This window comes from Ammodytes marinus (genome assembly GCF_949987685.1).
Source record: "Ammodytes marinus genome assembly, chromosome: 17".
In the NCBI taxonomy this organism is placed as follows: domain Eukaryota; kingdom Metazoa; phylum Chordata; class Actinopteri; order Uranoscopiformes; family Ammodytidae; genus Ammodytes; species Ammodytes marinus.
Genome location: NC_137221.1, coordinates 18,940,416 through 18,954,347, shown reverse-complemented (window position 1 = coordinate 18,954,347; position 13,932 = coordinate 18,940,416). Strand labels below are relative to the sequence as shown.

The 13,932-nt window shown below is 40.6% G+C and overlaps 1 protein-coding gene across 1 annotated transcript in view; it reads left to right on the top strand.

Moving 5' to 3' along the window:
• Window positions 1-13,932, top strand: part of vps50 (VPS50 subunit of EARP/GARPII complex) — a 127,423-nt gene that overhangs the window by 16,967 nt on the left and 96,524 nt on the right. Inside the window, exons 5-9 of the mRNA XM_080045172.1 lie at window positions 4,073-4,126; window positions 9,726-9,796; window positions 10,699-10,816; window positions 11,650-11,685; window positions 12,086-12,168. Of these exons, the coding sequence (XP_079901298.1) occupies window positions 4,073-4,126; window positions 9,726-9,796; window positions 10,699-10,816; window positions 11,650-11,685; window positions 12,086-12,168 (362 nt within the window). The remainder of the gene's footprint in view (window positions 1-4,072; window positions 4,127-9,725; window positions 9,797-10,698; window positions 10,817-11,649; window positions 11,686-12,085; window positions 12,169-13,932) is intronic.

The following is a 13,932-nucleotide window of genomic DNA, read 5'->3' as shown; positions in this document are numbered from 1 at the left end:
CATTTTTTTTAAACACCTTTTATTGTACTCTGAAGTCCTTGGTGTGGATGCTTGTGTACGTGTTGCGGTTCACAACTAGTGCCAATCCATTGCTGCCACTGATGGAACGACCAAATCTCCACAGGTGGGCAATTTATATATGTGCATTCATACCGACGTCCCCTACACACACACAAGATACACACATACACACTCCGCCGAGCCTCCAGAGGCACGTAGTAAGTCGGTGTGTGAAATAGAGCGTAGCCTCTTTATAAAGTGATAATAGTGCTTTCACATTCTCCCCATGGGGCAATCGTTTGACGGCCTCCCCCTTCTGGCAGACAATGTCAAAGGTCTCCACATGCTTTATATATGTGATGCCATCAGTTAGGGCTGTTAAAGCAGCTTGACGTATGTGTTTGTGTGCACTAGCGTCGGAGTGGGGGGAGAGATGAGCACATGAGATACAAAGTGAGAAAGATGCAGCACTGTGCCACGTCTGCTGCATGCTCTCATTCCACTGTTTACAACTCTTTCTTCACTCCTGCTGCGGGGAGGTGGCTATAAACTGGTGTGTTGACACGTGTTGACGTAAAGCTCTCTCTCTCTCTCTCTCTCTCTCTCTCTCTCTCTCTCTCTCTCTCTCTCTCTCTCTCTCTCTCTCTCTCTCTCTCTCTCTCTCTCTTCTGCTGCTTTCCCGAGTCCTCCTGTAAAGTAGAACAAAAGAGAAAAAGATATCGCTATCCAAGCTTAATTGGCAACTCTGACACACGCCCGGCTCAAGGCTCGGGTCAGGGACAACTCGTGCTGTGAGACTTCGGCTCTGAACCAAAAATGTAAGGGTCCAGGGACTCGCTTTGGTTGTGCGTCATTGCCATAAGTCCCATATAACCACCCGAATGCTAGAAGGCCTTCATTTATGTGGACTCAATTGCTTGTACTCTATTATTATCTCTTCACGAGCCAGAACTACTTTTACCGGTGATATGTACCTGTTTTAACCCAAAAGGTTTAAAAGAAAATTGCCCCCATAAGATGTGATATCAGGTCCAATACATGGCTTAATGCCTCTGTAGGTACAACTCAAGAGCACTATTTGTATAAAGAGTTCTTCTCAACCACCCCCAAATTGAATTCTCTCCCTCAGTTCAACCTTAGCCTAAATAGCCGATTTCGAACTGTGCAGAGTACGTTTCAAGCAGTGTGTGTTGTGTGTGTGTGCGTGCGCGCGTGCGTTTATGTTTGTGTTTGTCAGAGAGTGTGAGGGAAAATACAACACGACCGCAGCTTGAAAACGAGGCCTGCAAACACAGCTTCAAACCGCCCCAACACATTCTTCTTTCAAAGGTTTTTTTTATTAAATGCCAGTTGCAAAGGAATTGCAGCACAATGGGTACACATTTTTTCCCCGAACACACCCCACCCACATCCCACCCTCACACCCAACCACACAAAATACACACTACAAGAAACAAAAAACAATCAACACGAAACAAAAAAAAACAAACAAAAAAACATAAAGAAATAAAATTAAATCAAATAAAAGAGGGGAGGAGGTAGCTACTCTTCTATTGTTATTGTTGGTTTCCAACACATTCTTTAGACTTTAGAAGTCAGTCTAGATAAGAAACACTGAACTTTTGAAATACATTTTCCAAATGTTATTTTCATTTCATTCGTTTTCTTCTCTCCTCCTGCCTCACACACACGCACACGCACACACACACACACACACACACACACACACACACACACACACACACACACACACACACACACACACACACACACACACACACACACACACACACACACACACACACACACACACACACACACACACACCAAATGACCTGTCCTTAAAAGTGGAGGAGCACTGAGTTAGAGCACTGCTTCAAAGTCCTTCAAAACAGGAGCTATATTGCTGTGTGTTACCAGTGGAAACCCTCACTGCTGGGTTTACTCTCTTTAATCAGGTGGACTGACCTTCCCTAGCTAGCTGCTCCATTCTTTTCCCTCTGCTACCAATCCTAATTAGTGCGAGCTAATTTAGCTTAATTGGCTCATACATCTCAGTAAACATTTGCCAGAAGTAGCAAACATGTTCTTGCTCAGGTGCATTTATAACAAGCCTTGCATTTTATATCCGTTGTTTACATCGTGCGAATGAGCCATTGCCTTGATAAACTGTTTTAATAGATGGTGTCATTGTGTGTGGGCTGCTCTGCCTATCTGCATGAGGCATCTGTCTTCTCCTGCGACGTCCCTCATTTTTCCTCTCCCTCGCGGCACTCATTGGTGCCCCTACGGCAGAAAAATAGCATTCATTGTCTTTCTACGTGTCTGACTTGATGATTGTATTCATTGCCATTCGGTAGCTTAGGATGACATCTACTTCATCTGCTAAATACAACATGCCCAGAGCTTGATTTGCAGTGCCGCTACTGTACAATTAGCTCTCATTTGTGTATGTGTAGGCGAGCTGGGAACTAATGACTCTCTTGGCCTTGGGGCCTATAGGTAGGACGGAGTTCCTTCTTACCGCTGGCTTTCCAAATGATGTGTTTAGACTCTTTGATGACTTTAAATAGTGTCATGTAATGTTTGCTAGCCAGTAGGTTTCCAATAGGTGGCGTTATGGCCTAACTTTAAGGCAGCTCTGGGGAATGTCTGTCTTTAACACAAATTCACATTGTTTAAAAAAAAAAAGTTTGTCTGCCCTTTCCGTGCTTCCGCCATCTGTTCAGGGTCTCTAGTCGGCCACCGTGAATACTTAACACATGTTGGAATGTCACCCCCGTGCCCTTATCCTGGTCTAACTGCATACTAGCACACTTCACCTCAGAACTTTGAATTGACTCAACTCCTACTGTCTGTATGTCCTGGTCATTACTCTATTACACAGTATTAGACATAGAAGAGAGATGGCTCACTGTGAGATTTGAAAGAGTTTCATTCATTCTTCACTTTGACACCGTAATGATTGTTTATTTGAAATGGGAATAGACTGGCTGACTGTGAGTGGGAGGAAGATGGATAGATAATTAGGTACATCTACCAGATGAGTTTTTGGCCTTATAATGAGCAGTAAGATTCAAAACATTAGTGCTTCTTTCTGTCTTGACTTTGACACTGAAATAAAAAAAAGTTTGTCTTGTAAAGGAAATTAGCCCTCCCTGAACCTACATGATAAGGTCTTTTTTTATTTTATTTATGTAATACCTCTTCTTTTAACACCGGGGATTCTATTTTAGAGGGGCACTTGAGTCTGAAAATAACCCCTTGCAGATGTCATGTCACCAGGGTTGTCATTGTCAGCTTGACATTTCAGATGACAATGAGATAAGAGCCCTGGTGGCATCAGTTTGAAAGATGTGGTGTTAAGTAACCAGGCGTGGACAGTCGTCTGACACTATTGACTTACAATATGGCAAATGTAGAATCCAAGCCTTCAAGAAGCTGGATAGAGACTTAAGGTCAGGGTTTTCTGCTTTGATCTTAATAATTCCTTTTAATCTGTCCCTATCCGTTTTTTTTTATTTATTTTTTTACATTTATTATTAAAGTACCCTATCTTAATTAAGAGCAGTACTAAATCACTGGACTGCCCCTTTAATTAACATTACAATTACTATAGTCAATTAAAACTGGAAAGTTATTATCAACTCGGCTGTACACGTTCAAATGTACACACATACTATTTAATTAAGGAAATGTTTACCTCAGCTGTGGGTCAAATTGGCCAAAGGCAGAAAGAAGAGATACAATTAGAAAAAAACATTATACGAACAGTGACAACAGAAAGAACAGAGGCTTCTCTGAAAAAAGGCAAGACTCAAGAGTAATGCAATTGAGACAGACATTTAATGAAATGAACCCGATGTAAAGGGGGACACACTCTTAAAAGGCTTTGTCCATATTGTGCCTCGGAAATAGACATCAGCGATTGTTATTCTTGCTCCGTCCTCAGTAGCAAGATTGCGCTGCCCAAAGTGTTTTTTTGTGGGGTGACATTTTGGAAGAAACACTCTTTCTTCACTCTCTTCTTTTTATATTCCACTTCTCATCTTTTTCTTCTCCTCTTTTGCAGGTTTCTAAAAAGGTCGCCGATCTCATCCTGGAGAAACAGCCTGCCTATGTCAAGGTAAGCTCCCGTTGTAAACTCTCTACCACTTTAGATCACACTTTCTGTCTTTTTTTCATGGCCACAGTAGCTCTTAACAAAGTATTTCCACTGCTTAAATTGGATTCCAAAACACATCTGTTATATTTGCCATTTGTTTTTTTCCAATTCATTTACTTTAATTTCTTTCTCAACTCATGAAATCGACATTACGCAATTTTTAAACACATCGGGGTCAGTGGTTGTATTCCTGTCGGCTGCTGACCTCCTACAACACAAGGTAGATTTTACGTAACCATGGCAATAGGAGATTTGACTCCATCCGTGGATGAGGAAAAGGGGGGCAATCATAAATTCTTAATTCCAAACATAGTCAGGTTGTGAAATTAACACTACGTTATTAAAAGCCCTTCTTTGATCGCCTGGTGATGTTGTTGCAATGAACTGAAATGTGCAGTGTGTGTGCAACGATCACGTCTTTTTTATAAAGCAAGCAAGATGTTCAGTCTATTTTTGGACAGACCTAGTACTAGAGATTAGAGATTACAGAACACTTGCTTTAGTGATGAGTCAGAAGGATCCTTTAAAGTGAGTTCATCCATCTGATTGTTTTGAGAGCAGTCATGGACACTGGACCAAATATGATTTCTATCATCTTATGCTATTTAGGATCACACCTCACAGCCACAGCAACATTCTTCAACCTTTTAAACCTTAAAATCAAGAATTCTGAATCCAATGCCGCATAGAAAGGATGTGAAATGGCTATACTACCTTTTTTCTGGTAGATTTAATGATCTTGTATCTTTCCGAGCTAGATAACTACTAGGTATTCATTGAGTGGTCTTTGGGGTTATGCAGGAGATCAAATATGTGTGCCTGCCAAGATGTGCATATCTGTGTGTGAATGTGTGTGTTTGATTCATTTGAAAGACTTGCTCTTTGGATTTATTTAATTTCTAAATGAAACTTTACTTTATATCAGTACTGAGCACCTCAAGTGTGTTTTTCGTCTGCAAAGCTTTGATCCCATCAGAAGACTGCCAGCTTTTACAATTTTGGTATAAAGTAGAAATTGCAGTGAAATAACCGCCATTTGTTAAAAGCATCTGAAAGTCAGTCAATGCATAGTGAATTGATCATTATTTCCCTGACCCTCCATGTGACTTTGCAGAGTCAAAAGGACCCTGTGGAGTTCAGAGGGCACCTTCTGCATCTACTGCATCTATGTAACAATGAGAAGAAAGTTCTAGTTACACTACACAATAGCTTGGTGCAGACTGTCAAATGTGCTTTATCTAATCTTTGACTGTCAAAACGCAGTTGAAAACAGATTTTCACGGGTTTCCCTCCTGTGAGTTCCCCCACCATTTTTCTCTCCTTAAGTCTTATCTTATCTCCGCTCTTTGATGTTATATCAAACACGTGAGAAACAGTTACTGCTGCTAAAAAACGCACAGCCTCAAGGCACAGTGCCACTGCTGTGCTTGCATGTATGATACATCTTTGGACACATAAATTGTGAAGATACGTACTTTAGCTTCGGTTATAGGGTCTGATGGGATTCATAACTATCTAGCGACAAACCTTTCTTTTGTTGGGGCCTGTGGCGGATCCCCGTTGCTGCCCTCTAGCGACACATGGCCTCCACTTGAACTGGAAAAAGGGGTCGAAAGTGTGATCAAGCTTCCTCATGTAGAAGGTTACACAACAGCTAGAGTCATAATCATGCATTGATTTACAATTAATACTGTATATTGTTCAAGTGCCTGTTATTTTGCTGCCCTTTTTAATCATATATTTGCCATTATGTTTACCTCTACAGTTGAGTTTGATATTCGAAAAAGTAACTTTTTTTTCTTTTCCAAATCGTGATCCAGTTAAATTGCTGCATCGATTGAACAGGCAGTGTGACCGTTTAAAATGACTAGGAGTAACTGACTGAGATAAGAATTGAGCGGCCATACTTCATGAGCCTTTGACTTGTCAAGAAAGAAAGATTGCCTTAACGGGGTTCCCAAGTTGTAATGAATTTGCACCAGGTACTGTAGCCCTGACCGGGTCACTCCACGACATTGGAAAGGAATGGCCTTGGATGGTATTCAATTATTTTCCAAAGGAAGCCCCTTATACATCACAGTTACCCCTGACTTCAGTTGCCTCCTTTATAAGAGATTGGTCATTTGTCCATCTCGGTTGTCAATGACACGTGGGGCTTGAGGTGGGTTCAATGGGGGAGGCTATCAGAAAATTGCTTAATGTGTGTGTATGCGGTGACATGAACACAGTATGTGCAAAACCCGTCAACTTCGGGAGAAAATAACTGCAATTGTGTGTCAAAAATGTCATTCAAATTCGTTTTCAGTTAGCCTTTTTTACAAAAAAAAAAGAAAGAAAAAGTGACTACAGCAAGGCCCAAACAGTGTCATCATTAAAATGTGTGGGCAGGACGGGTAACAGAGAGGCAGTGCATAGTCAATGTGCTAGAGGGTCACAGAGAGGACCTCTTATGAATAAATGAATAAAAGAAAAGCTGGAAAAAAATGTCCCTTGTGGCTAAACATCTTCTCCTCCTTGACCTTTTACTTTCCACAGCAATGCATGTATATTTTTTAGGAGTAGGGTCCTATAGTTGAATTGTACTAGAGTATAGTTATACTTTTCCTGTACATACAGATCCACTCCATATACCTGCATGTTTTAAAGTTAATCCCAGACATACACACCGGTTCTTAAACTATTGTATCTACTAAAACCTCACTGACCCATTGTCAGAGCCCACCACTGTACACAGTTGTTGTGTTTCCCCTTTCACTGGCAAAGCGTATTGAGTCCTCTGTCTGTCAAGTTAACTGTGGCTTACAGACAGGATAGACGGCTCAGTGCAGCGGCATAACAACAAATTGGAGCCTCGGGGCTACACACTGGGCTCTCGGCATGCCGGGCGCGTGTGTGTCTCTTTCCTGTTTGTATTTGTGCACACTAACTGAATACATAAATGTTTCCACATTACATGAATTGTTTGGGCCAACTGCTGTGTACTATATTACCTTTGTGTTGATAATGGGGGACGCATAAGAAGGGCTACAGTGTGCCAGCCAGACTGTGTGTGTTTGTCTAGTAGTGAAGCAGTGTATTTTTGTCGGATGCAGGATAGAAATGGCTCCTTTTTTTTTAGATTTGCCCCAAGTCTATTTCTTTACATTTGATCTTATTTTGCGTTAAACTTTATATTTATATGGTGCACCTTATCTCTTCACTTATACTTGAATATGTACTGTGTGAGTCTGTGTCTTTGCACTACTTTTGAGTTTGCTTAGGTCTCAAGTTGCTGTCTTCACTTGTCTGTGTCTTATACTTTTCTTATTGTATATTGTATTGCTGAACGGAGCCTGATACCAGAGAAATTAATTGCAAAGGACTGCTGCTGTGATTGTTGTGCATATGACAAAATAAACAATATTGAATCTTGAAAAGTGAACTTTTCTTCGTAACTACACAGACTATTATTGACCGTTTGACAGAACTATACAAGCCAGTTACTATAATGCATTGATTTACATGTCAATCATAGATTCATTGTATGACTTAGCCTTCATCCATTTTCATGATAACAGTGTAGTTTGGGAGTTTGCTTTGAGAATGATGCCTGTCCAGCTTCATCCCCACTGCTTTGTACTTTAAGACGAGTCTCGCTTCAATGGATTTCGTACTATTACTCATTCTAGACAGATTGGAGGTTAAGAGTTGGATTCAGTCTCTAAATAACTCCACAGACGGATGTGTTGAGTCATCCCAGTCAACCGGCCAGTTCCCGCTGTGTAGAGTGCAAGGGTATTTTCTGAGGACACATTAATAAGTGCACTTGAGGCCACCATGGCAACGTTTCTGAGTTCTAGATATGTGAAGGCTGCATGGGCAGTTGCTCTAAGATGTAGTATTTCTTTAAACAACTATCCTGATCCCTCCAAAGGTAAGTGCAAAAACTGTGAAAGTTAAATATAAATATGACAAGTTGTGAGCAGTTACATGATCCCCATGATATGACAGCTTGTCTTTATGCTTTGGTTTTTGTCAGAATTAGACTTCAAGTAGATAAAACAAGTTTATTTTAAAATTTAGGGATTCTGGTAGGCAGTCTCAGTTACCTTCGGATGGAGCCAAGCTACTGCAGCTGTTCCCCTGTATGTAGTCTTTCAGCTAAGATAAGCTGAGCTAACAGGCTGGATCTGACAGTGATATTGATCTTCTCAACTAATTCTCTTCAGGAAAGTAAATAAGTCTATTTCCCAAAAATGCAGCTGAACTATTCCTTTCTCAAAATTCGAAATTATTGATTATCTCATGATGATGAAATGGTTTATAATTTAAAATAAGTGAAGCTGTAAGCAAGTCATTGATTTCTCTGTCAAATAAATGTCAAGTTTTGACAAAAATATTTAACCGAAAGTTCATGAAACCAATTCTTTGAAATGTTAATTCTGGCTTGATTTGTCTTAACAGTGCCAATGTCAAAGGCCCTGAGCAGAAAGGAGTCGCATGGTGCATGTCCCCTCAGAGAAAAACCCTGTTTATTGAATCAACCCTTTGTAAACGGTTCTGAGGACTTCAACACTGGAGATCATGAGGGCAGATTGCTTTGAATGGGAACATTAATACGGTACCCACAGCTGAACTGCCACTTTGATGATGCTGTTGTTGTTGTTTTGTGTTTTTATTACCGTTGAAAATTAATTTGCACGGACCATATTCCGTTGGTAAAAAGCGTGTTTTATATCCGACAGTGTTTTGAGGAAATCTGGGAACACTGGACCTATTTTGTTTGCAGATGGTTGACACTGCGTAACGAAAAAGATCAGAGAACGAGTGTCTCCCACCTCAAGCATGACCGGCACATGAACAGTGGAAGAGAAAAGTCGAAATAAATTTGGCCGTGCGATTTGTCCCCGTGCGATTTGTCCCCGCGGCCCTTCTCGGGCTGAGGGCCTATTTGTTCTCAACATAGGTCATTGAAGTGGTATAACAACTGAACACTCAGAGCACAGTGCTCATTGATCCTTTTCTAAATGTCAAAGCACTGAAGAAAGGAAGGTTTTTCTCAGATTTTTCTGAGTGTTTTTGAAAGTTCAACTACATCACACGTTGGTACTAATGATGCACGCCTTACCATAATAGCATAATTTAGCAATATTTATCTTCATAAAATGCCTACGCTGGGATGCATCTCACTGAAGATTGCGCTGATGTATGTATGTGTGTGTATTTGTGTGTGTGAGCATTGCTGTTGATGTCTGTCTGGTACTACTTAGTGGGGGAAGTGATTCGCTCATTGAATGGTTATTGCAGTCATATTTCACTGACGGCAGCGTAAATGAACCAGTCCCAAAAATATCTTTTGTGGCAAACAGATTTTTCACAAGCCCTCAGCATTATAGAACAGGGTTAGGGAGCTGTAGCTAAATAGATATTTCAGCAGTTTTTGTGCCGAATGGTCAATAATTCCTTGAAATCTGAAGCATTGGCTCTGAAATCTTCCAGTGTTTATTGAAACATAATGATACTCTGTCTCCTTCATGGTTTCAATTTATATTTTAACAACTAACTTGTTCTTTGTCCATAGGAACTGGAGCGAGTGACGGCGCTACAGACCAACCTGCAGCTGGCAGCAGTCATTTGCACTAATGCAAGGAGGTAATAGCATTCCATTATATACAATCTATCCACCAAATGGAATATAGCCCATTCAAAATCGCATCCGCATACTAAGTGCTTTACTCATAACCGTGATAACATTCCTTCCCTTCCAATCTTCTCAGTCAAAAATGACAAACCATTCTGTCATTTGTCTCCCCTGGGATTTATTTTTTCAAAAACATGACACTACACAAAACTGTTCTATAATGTTATTTCTGTCTGTATAGATTAAAGTTATTATGTTTTGTGTTAAAGAAAATATACCTTGCTTTAGTGTTCTTAAAAGTATGGGTGGTAATGGGACACTATGCATGTCACATTACATTTTGTACATTTAAGAACGGGTATCAAGATTCATGTCTCATGTGTGATTACTTCTGAAAGATCACATACACATTTCGGTAAACCTGAAACATAAAAAAAAATTAAAATAAAGATACCACCTCTGCAGTCATTTCAATAATGACTGCACTGAAAACACCAATTTATATTTTAAGTCAGTTATAAAACCCTCCACAACTTAGTTTTGACTTATAGCAAGAAAAAGCCTAACTTGCTTTGACATTATTTTGAAACGGTGTCACAATGCATTTGTCAACCAGAGAGCACTGACATTTTGATTTTTCACTATAAATGTACTGCTCAGATTGTGCGTCAATTGCATTTTATATAGCAAAAAAACACACAATACAAATTGCTAGATGTCAATATTGTTGTGTGTCTGTTCCAAAGTATCTCTATTGCGTTACACAAATCCAATTTGGGTTAAGCTACTGTTCTATTGGTGGATATATTTTCCTTTGTACTGCTCACCATAAATACTCAAAGATTGTTCAAAATAGTAATATTAATCTACTGTGATGTTCTATCCTCCCTGACCTGTAATGTCTCATTTGAAGGCAACTGAGCGTGTCGAAGGAGGGATTCACCGAGGCCAGCCTGGGTCTCCTGGCCAATCAGAGGAGACGACAGCTTCTGACAGGCCTGCTCAAGTCTCTGAGAACCATCAAGACGCTGGTACATTTACACACGTGGTTTGAACACATTTTGTTCTAAACTGCATTTTACTGGGGTGTTAAGGGGAAGTGGTTCTAAGTAAGATCTCTACATGCTCCAATCTAGATGCCGTAAAGCTTCCTACCTGCTATTAAATCCTTGAGCTCCAGCCCTGGGTTGCTCATTATTCTCATTTAGTTGACCTCTAAAAACCAAATTAGTACCTGCTGCCAGCATGAGCGCCATGCCCTCCACAGAGTGACCTAGCATCCATTGTGACACCTGTTTAATTACATGAAAGCTAGTCTACAAGCTATCCTTTTTAATTATTATTATTTGTTTAAACATGGCCGCTTATGGTAATTAACACACCTTTCTGTGCTGCATTTTGTAATTTGAGTATTTTTCTATTTATGGTTGATTAATGTATATTTCTGACCTGTAACATAATGTATGTAAGTTGTAGTTCTGAGGAAAAGCTTTATAATTAGCCTGTCAATTGTTTTCTTCGCCTTGGGAATCTAGTGCTTATGTTTTACATCGAGCCGTTTCTGACTGACATACTGTCCTAAACCCTACTGTGCGACCAGCCGCTGTTGTGAAGTGAATTGATGTAGTCTACAGCAGTCGTCGCAGCTGTTGCCTCCACACATGATTGAAGATTAAGATGAAAGTTAATCAGAGGTACTCTTGTTTTAATCGTCGGTTCATTTGATTTGATCACATGGCTCTAATTAAAATATTTTACCAACATGGTCACAGCAGGTAAACTAGGATGCACTATAGGTATCACTTCATATTGTGTGGCCTGTTAGTGATTTGATGCATCCTGTCATTATTTCCCCCCCTCGCAGCAAAGAACGGATGTAAGACTCAGCGAGATGCTTGAGGTATTGTAATTATCTCTCTACACACATACACGCACATATACAGTACACTACACACCAACACACAGGCATGCACGCTGAAAGGTCAAACATCAGCAGGGGTTATGAGTCAAAAGCCAAACGCACGCAAACACTGGACTCCTCTCTTTTTTTGAAGGTCAGTTGTAGCATTACCTACCAAGTGTAATCCTTGAGTATCTGTAACAACAACTACTATTTTAAGAAGATCAAACTGGATTAGTCAAGATCTGATGCACAGATAATGTCATCATTTAGAGCAGTTAACTCTTTGTATGGTCTTTTGTTACCTTTACATTCCCTTTTAAAGGATAATATTTAAAAAATGACACATGGTATTTTCTATGTAATCTTCAATGACCTCGCCACTCTGTTCCTTTTTAAGGAAGAAGACTATCCAGGTGCGATCCAGCTCTGTCTGGAATGTCAAAAGGCTGCCAGCACCTTCAAACACTACAGCTGCATCAGGTACAGTATGTGGACAGATTGATGGAGGGATATTTAAGTTGCATCACAATGGGAGCAGGCACGTACTTTTGTCTATTAGTAACTTTTTGGGCAGTTTTCTGGTCTTTCTATTTTAATATGTGATTATTCCGAATGATGCAGGGCTTGAATCATCTGATGTGTGAACTCTTGCTCCGTTGAAAGAGACTAGGAAATTTAAAAAATCCTGCCCCCCCCCCCCCCCTGTTGGAGCGTAATTGCTCTGATAGGTCTTATAAATGGGCTTTTGATTTCCTGTTATTTTGCTCTTCATCATTGCCTTGTGGCTGTGCCGTTGCGATGGCCTATGACGTCAAAGCGGTTTTTAGAAAAAGTTGTCTTTGTCGGTGGGCTTTTAAGCTGTGGCTAAAGTAGGACAGTTTTTGTTGAGTGTAAGAATGCTGCAATCACTGTTTCGTTCTCTTAGGCATCTGTATGCGCACGTAGACTAAAGCAAGCTTGGCCACCTTGATCACAACAGGGGGGCGGCATCTATCCCCCTTTGATTTCCTGTGTAATTTGTGCTCACTATGTGGCAGTAGATGGGTGCCATAGTGCTTCTTTTATTAGGTATTGATTAGAATTGATCAGGGATGCACATGATTGCTGGCTTCCTCCCACCTCCTTCTACAGGCCCAGACAGAAAGGTGCATGGGGAATAAATTATTTCGCTTCTCCCAACGCACGCCAACTCAACACAAACACACATCTTCCTGCTGTCATTTTTTTTGCTATTTTGTTGTGCATGCCAGGGTGTGTACGTAGGTCTATTTGTGGAACCGGTACTAGCATCACAGAAACTATGAGCTATACATCAACCGAGCGCACTCTTTCGCAAATACAGACCTTTCAAACACACTCGGAATGAACGAAAAAAACTTCTTAGTTTGTCTCCATCTAGTTTAAAAGCAACTTCTTGACAACATGAATAAATACATCCACAAAACAGCCATGCAGCAAGCAGAAATGTACCAAATTCACTTTTTGTAACAAGCCTTTGCAGGTCATATCAACACACCCTGAGGTGCTTTCACAGTGAAATGCCTACCTGCGGTCTTTATATTAAAAAAACATTTATTCTGAAACAATATGTGTGGTGGAAGTGTTGAGTTCACATCAACAGGGACACTATCATTACCACACTAACAGTTAGGCTCCGGCTGTTACAATAGCATTGTAGTGCTAGCGTGGCTGCTGGGAAATGGTGATCAATACCAAATGCTCACTGAAGCTGCTGGAATGGTCGATGTTAGGTGCACCATTTACCACCAGTGATATCACCCAAATGCAACCAGCAAATCAATGAGGGGACGTGATTGTGATCATCAAGAAAGGAAATACGTTTTCTATTACCTTTTCACATGCGTTTCATATGTCTAATAAAAGGTGTCCGTGGTAGCTGGGTAGAAATATAATTGCCCCCATCCCCTGTGCTTTATTCTAATACCGCTTCCTGAATGTCAACCTTCTTAATATTGAACACAAATCTGTCATGCACTTTGTACACAGGCTCTCTGACCAACAATCACTAGAGCCCAGTCAGCAGCATTGCCCTCCCTTAGCATCTACAGTTGCCGGTCTGTTGCACTTTGATTTAACCTTGTAGCTCTGCTTGTCCATGCGGTACATGGGGGCTTTGTTTTAATGGCCACACTTACTTTGTCTGGGCCCCCAACCCTCTAGAAGTCAATATTTGTATGTTTTTCCCAAGGTGGAACTTAACACAGTTTCATGCTTTGTCTCGGT